At 43.9% G+C, this 10,973-nt stretch overlaps 1 protein-coding gene across 3 annotated transcripts in view; it reads right to left on the bottom strand.

Annotated features, from left to right (window-relative positions):
- The window catches only part of LOC137344851 (protein mono-ADP-ribosyltransferase PARP14-like), a 106,222-nt gene extending 95,570 nt beyond the window's left edge, over positions 1–10,652 (bottom strand). For 2 of the 3 annotated variants that reach the window (XM_068008080.1, XM_068008060.1), the window contains exons 1-2: positions 10,424–10,652; positions 1,271–1,398 (exon numbers count right to left, since the gene is read on the bottom strand). In XM_068008080.1, coding sequence (XP_067864181.1) covers positions 1,271–1,398; positions 10,424–10,604 — 309 coding nt within the window. In that variant the 5' untranslated portion in view covers positions 10,605–10,652. The remainder of the gene's footprint in view (positions 1–1,270; positions 1,399–10,423) is intronic. The other variant, XM_068008069.1, reaches the window with a different exon arrangement.
- Between the last annotated feature and the right edge of the window lie 321 nt (positions 10,653–10,973).

Raw genomic sequence — 10,973 nt, forward strand, 5'->3', positions numbered from 1 at the left:
AAGAAGAGGCAAGGGGCCTTAAGGGATAAAGGGAAGCCTACTACTGGGCTCTCTCCTTCCAACATTCTGGTGACCCACATTGCCACCTTTGACCCAGGACCTACTGCCACTCCTCTCTTGGCAGTCCCTATGGTCAATAGTGGAATGGGTGGTAAAGAGAGAAATTGGGAAGCTACCCAGGCCCCACTTCTCTGTCATTATTTACATGCAGCAGGGTGGCCTGGACTCAGGTGGGATATTTCCCTGTGACAGGATAGGGAGAGAAATTCAGGATTCTAGAGAAAAGAGTCCCAGCCTGTTCAGTCTTTCCTGATAAGGATATCCTCTCAGTTCTGGTATCATCCTTGTGAATCTTTTTTGCCCCCTCTCCAATGCCTGTATATCCTTTCTATTATATGGAGACCGGAACTATGCACAAGACTCCAAGTGTGGTCTAACCAAAGTTTAACATAACTTCATTGCTTTTCAATTCTAATCCTTTAGAAATGAACTATAGTGCTTGATTTGCCTTTTTTATGGCCTTATTAACCTGCATTGCTACTTTTAGTGATTTGTGTATCTGTGCCCCAAGATCCCTTTGCTCCTCTGTCCCGTTTAGACTCTTATTATCCAAGCAGTATGTGGCCCCTTTATTCTTCCTACCAAAATGCACCACCTCACACTTATCTATACTGAAATTTATTTGCCAATTACATGCCCATTCTGCAAGTTTACTAATGTCCTCTTGCATTGTGATGCAGTCTTCCTTTGTATTAACTACACCCCCAAATTTGATGTCATACGCAAATTTTGACATTGTACTTCCAATTCCCGAATCCAAATCGTTAATGTAAATTGTGAACAACAGTGGTCCCACATGCATTACAGTAATCTACACAATTAACTACTTACTTTAGTAGTCCAGTGACATCAAATGTTAGCGTAGCAATTCAGTGTGGTAGCTCTTAGATTTCTGATATTGTACTTCAAAATATTGGTCAGGGCATTAGAAAACCTCCAACTCTCAAGGACAAGTGATCCTGTCTGCTCTCATGCATCTCTTAATAGATGTATTTAGTGGAGGCCTAGAACCAACTTGTTTCCATGTAATGAATTAGACAAATTGTAGCATCGCCACTTAATGGAACGGACTAAAATAAATTTTGTACAATGGGAATACATTGAAATTCATTACTAAAATCTGTTAGTATGCCAAAAATCTGAAATTCAGTAATTAAATGACAACAAAATGCTGCATAGTGAATATCTATTGCATGTAGTTTATACTCACTGGTGAGGAAAATTTCTGGACATCCTCTTCAGATTTTGTCTGTTTACCGGTGTATTGAGTTACTGAGAGTTGAATGCTTTGTCCATCAATGGTAATGGTATGTTTCCTTTCCAGGACAGATTTTTGTGCTAAAATTGTAAAAGAAATTCCAATATTACTTTTATGAATATCTAAAAAAACATACAAATGAAAATTAAAAACAAATGACAAGTATTCTTAAAGCAAAAGCAAAATACTGCGAATGCTGGAAATCTGAAATAAAAACAGAAAATGCTGGAACCATTCAGCAGGTCAGGCAGCGTCTGCGGAGAAAGAGACAGCGTTAACATTTCAGATCAATGACCTTTTATCAGAACTGGAAGAAGTTAAAGATTTAACAGTTACTTAAAAACTGATGAATGGTCATTGATTAGAAATGTTAACTTCGTTTCTCTCTCCACAGATGCCGCCTGACCTGCTGAGTATTTCCAGCAAGTATTCTTTTAATTTATTAGTTCAGTCAGTCAGTTAAATAGCATATCCAGCTAGAAAAGTGAAGAAAGTTAGCTACGGCAGCAGTGAGGATGTAACAACTGGCCTCAACCTTCTTGGGCTATCGAGGTAAAAGCATCAACCAGGGTTCCCATCCTGATCATTATCTAGCAAAGCGTCTGAAAGTATGCATGTGTGAATATCAGGTGAGGACAGGATCAGTCAGGCTCTGCTGTGATGGCCCCCAGGGTTAAAGATGCTCCTTGTTGAAGCTCTCACAGAAAGAATGACCACTTTTGTGAGGTACTAGAAAGCTGTTGATTCCCAATGCCAGGGGCCGTTATGTCGGGTCCCTGGCAACTGCCTCCTGCTGCCCCAAATTCCGCTCCTGCCTGTCAGTCAGCTACCGCTCACTGACAGGTGGGAGTGGAATTTCGGGCAGCAGGAGGCAGTCGCCAGGGACCCAACATAACGTCCCCCGGCACTCAGGTAAGTGGTTGGGAGGAGATCAGGGAGAGCCTCACAAGGAGGGGGAGGGGGAGAAGGAGGGAAGCCTGAGGCAGGAGAGGCTGAAGGTTTCCTTGTGGGAGCCACAAGTGCACTCCTGTTCCTCCTAGCTCACAAGGAAACAAAAAAAAATCCTTTTTCTGGGCCAATCTCATTTTGCTGCCAGGTTAATCTGGCCGTCACCCATCCTAAATCCAATCATTTACGCCCTTGACTCCACTCATGCAAACTGCACCAGAATTTAAATGTGTTTTTCTGCAGACCTTGATGACGAAGGCGGAAGTAGTTTCTTAAAGGGGAACTTTTTTTAACCTGGGCAATTTTGAAAACATTTTAGTGGTTGTACTTTGGGAGGTGCAGGCTGCATTTTGAAACATTCTAGGGAGCGCAGTTCCAAAAATCTTGGGGCAAGTGCTCAAGGCTTCCAAATGGAATCCCCAATGGGCATACACTGTTTAACCTCTACATTTTGGAAGAAGAGGAGAAAGATGAGAGGCAGCCATGGAAGTCATGAGAATCAAGTAGTACTAGAGAGAGCCAGTTGCTCCTTCACCAACATCTTTGTACAGTTATGTCTTACGGGGCTTTGTTTTACTCCTTTGCTTCACTCTACAGGATGACTTGAGAAGCACCTCAAGAACAAGGATGACACACCCAGTACAGGGCAAAATAACTTCATCATTGATCATTGGGTTGGTCATTTCAGGTCGCTACTGGCGACTTTTCCAAGTAAGTTTATTTGCATTGCTTGCTGCGTTAGGCAGGTTACATATCTTTTGACACCGATACTAGACAGATGAATGACAGGGTTATACATTTTTACAGATTTGCAGGTTTCTCCAGAGTTGTTGATGTAAATGATTGCACACATGTGCCCATGAATGTCAACCCTCACCATTACATCAATTGTAAGGGATGCATTTCCTGAATATCCAACAGGGTCAACCTCCTTCACATTAATGTCAAGTTTCCAGGGACCAGCCACGACTCCCTTATCTCGGTGCTTATTACTTTCAGGATAAAGGGCAAGGGTAGGGATGGCTACTTAGGAACATAGGAACATAGGAACAGGAGTAGGCCATTCAGTCCCTCGTGCCTGCTCCGCCATTTGATAAGATCATGGCTGATCTGTGATCTAACTCCATATACCTGCCTTTGGCCCATATCCCTTAATACCTTTGGTTGCCAAAAAGCTATCTATCTCACATTTAAATTTAGCAATTGAGCTAGTATCAATTGCCGTTTGCGGAAGACAGTTCCAAACTTCTACTACCCTTTGTGTGTAGAAATGTTTTCTAATCTCACTCCTGAAAGGTCTGGCTCTAATTTTTAGACTGTGCCCCCTACTCCTAGAATCCCCAACCAGTGGAAATAGTTTCTCTCTATCCACCCTATCCGTTCCCCTTAATATCTTATAAACTTCGATCAGATCACCCCTTAACCTTCTAAACTCCAGAGAATACAACCCCAATTTGTGTAATCTCTCCTCGTAACTTAATCCTTGAAGTCCGGGTATCATTCTAGTAAACCTACGCTGCACTCCCTCCAAGGCCAATATGTCCTTCCGAAGGTGCGGTGCCCCGAACTGCTCACAGTACTCCAGGAGCGATCTAACCAGGGTTTTGTATAGCTGCAGCATAACTTCTGCCCCTTTGTACTCCAGTCCTCTAGATATAAAGGTCAGCATTCCACTAGCCTTATTGATTATTTTCTGCACCTGTTAATGACACTTCAATGATCTATGTACCTGAACCCCAAAGTCCCTTTGGACATCCACAGTTTTTAACTTTTTACCATTTAGAAAGTACCCTGTTCTATCCTTTTTTGATCCAAAGTGGATGACCTCACATTTGTCTACATTGAATTCCATCTGCCACAGTTTTGCCCATTCACCTAATCTATCAATATCCCTTTGTAATCTTATGTTTCCATCTACACTGCTTACAATGCCACCAATCTTTGTGTCATCGGCAAACTTAGATATAAGACTTTCTATGCCTTCATCTAAGTCGTTAATAAATATTGTGAATAATTGAGGCCCCAAGACAGATCCCTGCAGGACTCCACTAGTCACATCCTGCCAATGTGAATACTTACCCATTATCCCTACTCTCTGTCGCCTTTCGCTCAGCCAACTTCCTAACCAAGTCCGTACTTATCCCTCGATTCCATGGGCTTCTATCTTAGCTAACAGTCTCTTATGTGGGACCTTATCAAATGCCTCTGGAAGTCCATATAAATAACATCCATTGACATTCCCCTGTCCACTACTTTAGTCACCTCTTCAAAAAATTCAATCAGGTTTGTCAGGCACGACCTACCTTTCACAAATCGATGATGGCTCTGATTAACTGAAAATTCTTGAGGTGTTGAGTCACCCTATCCTTAATTATAGAATCCAGCATTTTCCCCACAACAGATGTTAGGCTAACTGGTCTATAATTCCCTGGTTTCCCTCTCTCTCTCCTTTCTTAAAAAGCGGAGTGACATGTACACTTTTGCATGCAACAGAGGGTGGAGGGCACAAGTTCAGTAGCTTATTGCAACATAATAGTTGCAAGTTCCGCTTTCATTGCGTACTGCCCACAGAAACATTTGCAAAGCCTCAGACCTAGGAGGTAGGTAGAGTATGCACAGAGGTGCTGTTTGGCAAGCTTGGAGTTCCTTTCATCTTCTCCTAGTTCTGTTTATAGATCAAGGCGGTGCACAACCACAGGAAGGGGACCAAGACAGGCAGTGCACCAGTCATCATGAAGCAGCCGATGCCACATGAAGGAATAGACCCTTGCTCGTTTTGGTGAGAGGCTGTAGAGAGCTCTGATGAGGGTGAGGTTAGAGGCACGCTGCCACCGACCATCAAGTATCCTCTATTTAATATGATCCTTTGTAAGGTGGCTCCCTTTTGTAATCATACTCTGCATATATGACCCAACCCTGACCCATTTTCCTGGGTTTGGACTCATTATGTATGCGCAACGTGCTCGTGGCAGGTTTCCTGCCATCAAGGGAGCCCACCAAAGTGAGGGCAGAGCCTCAGCAGTGGGGATGCTGCTGCTGCACCGCAAGAGCCAGGCGCACTGTTTAAAAGGGGTAGGAGTGTCCCAAAGGTCCAAACAGATGTCTTGCCCTTGGGCCTTCAGCAGCGGAATGGCAGGAGAATTGTCCATAATAAGGCCGTCTCCCTCCATGGAACCACCTCAGTGCTATTTCCAGAGCTTCCTGATGCCTACTACCACTTTACATAGAATTACAAAGAATTTACGGCACAGTAAGTGGTAATTCGGCCCAACCAATCTATGTCGTTTATACTCCACACCAGCCTCCTCGCACTCTAATTACCTCTTAGAATTGTAGCATCACACAGCACAGAAGGAGGCCATTCGGCCCATTGTGTCTGTGCCGGCTCTTTGAAAGAGCCTTTCAATTATTCTCACTCCCCTGCTCTTTCCTTATAGCCCTGCATTTTTCCCCCCCTTCAAGTGTATATTCAATTCCCTTTTGAAAGTTACTATTAAATCTGTTTTCACTACCCTTTCAGGCAGTGCAATTCTGATCATAACAACTCATGGCGTGAAAAGATTTCTCCTCATCTCCCCTCTGGTTCTTTTGCTAATTACCTTCAATCTGTGTCCTCTGGGTTACCGACTCTGATGCCAGTTTCTCCCTATTTACTCTATAAAAACCCCTCTTCCCACCTTATCCTCGTGTAAGCACCAAGCCTCCCTTAAACATGTCAATACTATCTGCTTCACCCACTCCATGTAGCAGCGAGTTCCACATTCTTACCACTTAGAAATTCTTCTTAAATTCTTTATTTGATCTTAGTGGCTAGTGTACATTTATGCCCCCTAGTGGTGAACTCACCCACAAGTGGAAATAGTTTCTCCACTTCCACCCAATTGAACCCTTTCATAACTTTAAAGAACTCTATCACATTTGCCAATCACCTTAAATCTGTATCCTCTGGTTACCAACCCTTCTGCCACTGGAAACAGTTTCTCATTATTTACTCTCCGAGAACCGTTCATGATTTTGAACACCTCTATCAAATCTCCCCATAACCTTCTCTGTTCGAAGGGGGAACAACCCCAGCTTCTCCAGCCTCTCCACATAACTGAAGTCCCTCATCCCTGACACCATTCTAGTAAATCTCTTCTGCATCCTCTCTAAAGCCTTGATATCCTTCCCAAAGTGCGGTGTCAAGAATTGAACACAATACTCCAGCTGAGGCCGAACCAGTGTTTTATAAAGATTTAGCATCACTTCCTTGCTTTTGTAATCTATGCCCTTAATAAAGCCCAGGATCCCATGTGCTTTTTAACCGCCTTCTCAACTTGTCCTGCCACCTTCAAAGATTTGTGCACATGCACCCCCAGGTCTTTCTGTTCCTGCATCCCCTTTAAAACTGTATCATTTAATTTATGTTGCTGCTCCTCATTCTTCCGACCAAAATGCATCACTTCACACTTCTCTGCGTTAAATTTCATCTGCCATGTGTCTGCCCTTTTCACCACTCTGTCTATGTCCTCCTGAAGTCTATTGGTATCCTCCACATTGTTTACTACATTTCCGAGTTTCATGTCATCTGCAAACTTTGAAAGTATACCCTCTATACCCAAATCCAGGTCATTAATATATATCAAAAAGAGCAGTGGTCCTAATACTGACCCCAGGGGTCAGTATTAGGACCACTGCTCTTTTTGATGTATATATACTTTCCTCCACTCTGAAAAACAACAGTTCACCACTACTCTCTGCTTTCGGTCCACTAGCCAATTTTGCATCTGTGCTGCCACTATCCGTTTAATCCTATGGGCTTTAATTTTGCTAACAAGTCTATTATGGTGGTACTTTATCAAATGCCTTTTATAAGTCCATATACACATCAGCCGCACTACCCTCATCAATCCTCTCCGTTACTTCGTCAAAGAACTCAATCAAGTTAGTCAAACACGATTTTCCTTTCACAAATCCATGTTAACTTTCATTTATTAGCCAGGGCTAAACAATGCAAACCACGAGAAATGAAACTGAATCTCATGTCCTTCTTGTTTATATCCAAGTCTCTGTTAAGCAATAGGTTTTCAAACCAACAGTAATCTGAAATCATCAGAAGAAAAGTTGGGCGGGTTCTATAACAGGCGGGTGATCTGCTCTACCGGATTACTGCCCAGGCAGTAAAGTCAAAAAATTACCCGAAGATTTTCACCACCAGCAGGAGTTTACGCATAGTCTTACTGCCCCCAATTTTACATCCATTGCTGCATCTCTGAAAATTTACTTCTGTTTTTCTAATTTTCCCTGCGCTCTGTAACAATTCCGTTTCTATTAATTTACTTTAATTATTGTAATTGACATTAGAACCATAGAAGTTTACAGTACAGGAGGAGCTCATTCGGCCCAATGTGGCTCTTTGTTATCCAAAGTTAAATCAACTTTTCTGATAATTTTCTAACTACTCTTCTGCCAATCTGTTTCCCATTTCTGCTAAACAATGCAAACCACGAGAAATGAAACTGAAACTCATGTCCTTCTTGTTTATATCCAAGTCTCCGTTAAGCAATAGGTTTTCAAACCAACATTCCCAGATAAAAAGGCAATCTGGAAGAAAATTCTAGGGGGTCCATAGGTCATCAAATTTTTATTCATCTGGCATTAGATTTCTGTATGTTTCTGAATTTGTTGACATTGGGCTCGATTTTAGCACCTGTGATCGGGTGCGTTGGTGGCAGGAGGGCAACGAAAATCAGCAATTCCCGGGGCGGGGCGGGAACCCGACTCCAGCCTGCCCGCTTCCGGGTTTCCCAATGATGCGCTCACATGTGCGCGCAGCCCCCGCATGTGGGACTCCCGCTGGCAACTTAAGGTATTTATTAAGGTATTTCAGGTCGTTTAGAGACCTGATTAACATGATATTTTAGGAGGGGTGGGATTTTGCAAACAACTGGGACTGTTTCCCGTACTGGGGGAAACACTCCCAGTTCAAATGGATGTGTTGCAGCCATCAGCCTGTGGTAGCTGCAAAGGTCCATTTGACAGGTGGGGGGGGGTGGGGAAGAGACCCTCACTCATTGCAGGAGGCCACTCGGTCACTTTGGACAAAGTTTGGCCTCCACCACCCTCATCCTAACAATAAAATTCACCAACTTGCACACTTACCCCGGTGTCCAGAGACATGTACCTACCTTGCGGACCCCCTCAGATGAACATCTTCCGGATTGGGGGCCGCCGTAGCTGCAGTCATGACCTCCTCGGAGGGCGAACAGCATCACCAGCCACCTCTGACATGTGGAGCTCTGCAACACAGTGCTGTGACACATCCACCTGCACAGCAGGAGGGAGGGCAACCGCAGAGAGAGATGTGTCGCAGAGGGCACTACCCTTGCTACAGGGTCCACAGACCGAGGCTCAGCTTCCTGGACCTCTCTGAGCAGCAGTGCACACGGAGGCTCAGAGTCACTCGACATGTAGTCGTGGACATTTGCAGCCTCCTTCATGCCGAGCTGCTTCTGGCTGGCCCGAGCACCATCTTCTTACCTGTCGCTGTCAAAGTCACCACTGCCCTCAACAACTTCTCCTCCGCATCCTTCCAGGGTGCCACCGGGGACATCGCCGACATCTCTCAGTCGTCTGCACAAAAGAGCCCTGCAAATACACCTACACCCACTCTGCAGTGACACAATGGGTGGCATCAGTTGTGGGTCTTCATTGTGATCCTCTGGAAAGGGCATTATTGCACAAACCAGACAAGATTCGCAAAGACGTGGCAGTAGTGGTGCCAATATAATATGTGATGTGAGTTGATCAGAAATTAAATATAAGTAAAAACCATGACAAACCCTCAAACACCCTTGTGCACCCCCTTCATGCTCACAACACGTTTGCCTTACGCTTCCTGCTGCACATATGTGATGCATGCCCTGTGGCTGCAGCACAGGTAGTGGCAGGTTGAGTGAGGCTGACTGTGAAAGAGATGCATGAGAGGGTGAGTATGAGATAGAGCCATGAGATTGTATGAGGATTGGGTTGAGTGGTAGTGGCGGGATGAGTACTGGCGAGGTGAATAAGTGCAGGTAAGATGAGGATGAGGTTTGAGTGGGTGTGAGGGGTGATGTGAAAGAGTAGTGTTGGCAGTGCAGAAGGAGATGTGGGGTGGGGGCAGTGATGTGGCAGATGGAATGTAGGGGAATGAGTAAGTGTACTCACTTTGGCTGACCTACTTAGGTCATTGCAGCGCCTCCTGCACTGTATGCAGGTGTGCGATATGTTGGTGGTGCAGGTGACCTCGAGCCAGGCCTTCTTGGTGGCAGAGGCAGGCCGCTTCCTGCCCCCCGCTGGGGGGGGGGGAGAAAGAGCTCAGTCCTCCCCCTCCTCCTCACCCCATCCAATAAGAGCTGGAGTGAGGAATCATTAACCTGGGTGCAGCCTTCCCCCTGGGCTGCTCCATGCTGTAATTTTTCCTATTTCTTGCAGCATCAGTCAGTGGAGGACTGCCCCTTTAAATGGAGCTCCTCCAGCTGACAGACCTTACTGCGCATGCGCAGTCCGGCTGACGCGCAGCTCAGCAGCGGGGAACCCGGAAGACCAGGTCAGTGGATCCAATGAGCCTGCGATCGCGCGCGGGGCAGACTGATTTCACCGGGCGCGTTACCCACGCGCCCAATCGACCCCCCGCCGCGAAGGTAATATCGGCCCATTATTTCTGTTGCTGCAAACTAATAAATACTGCTTGCAATAATAGCACTGTTTTCCTTTGGGTGGCTGATACTGTCTTTCGGAGGTTAGGACGGTGGCCCCCAGGGAGGTGCCAATACTTTCAGGGTGTTGCCAACACAGGAACGGTTAAAAAATTTATTTTTTTCTTTACGTACACAAATTTGAACTTACTGTATTGTGTTTCTGTTTACATTCATGTTAGAACACTTCAGTTAATCAACATTATACAGAATCTTATTTTAAAAAATTGATATTAATTTGGTTTCTTAATGGCTGAACAGCTTTAATTTTGGTTATTTTTCACTTTCACTTTCAAGCTTCCTCTCCTCATTATATGCAATCCCTTGCATGATATTAATCCATCACATATGGTCCAACAGTTTATTTTATATACATTTACCATCAATCTCTCCTGATTTCCAGAATTCAAAATTAATAGAACGCAAAATAAAACATTACCATCTTTTTTGTAGAAAGTCACCAGGGCATCTCCATTTTCAACAATCTTAATATCACATTCCCCACCGCCTGACTTCTTCTTACTTTGAAAGTATGCAACTAGCTTGTTTTCAATTCCTTTTTTTGTAATCTGTGACAAACCAGTAACTAAGACAGCAAAAGTATAGCCTTGATTAGCCATTTTCTGCTCAAAACGTTTCAGAACAACTGTAACAACAGTCTCCTTTTATGTAAGGGGGGAGTGGTTAAAAAAACTGAGTTACCCAATGAAATGAGTCTTAGCTTAGAGTTAATATAAAACACAGCAAAATTTAAAGACTGTTAGAAATAATAATGGTGGAATTGAATTTAGAATTAGCTTTGGAATAAAATTAAATTAAAATGAAGTCTTTTTATGGAAAATTCTAAATAATTTTAAAATGAAACCCTAAGACTCATTGTTTCCTTAAAATCTTTCGGTGACATGTTTTGTTTCAGTTTCATAATGATGCATTGATGTCTTTCCAGTAAATGATTACCAAACTGCAACTATACAGATGTAGAAACATAG

This window comes from Heptranchias perlo, chromosome 2 (genome assembly GCF_035084215.1).
Source record: "Heptranchias perlo isolate sHepPer1 chromosome 2, sHepPer1.hap1, whole genome shotgun sequence".
In the NCBI taxonomy this organism is placed as follows: Eukaryota; Metazoa; Chordata; class Chondrichthyes; order Hexanchiformes; family Hexanchidae; genus Heptranchias; species Heptranchias perlo.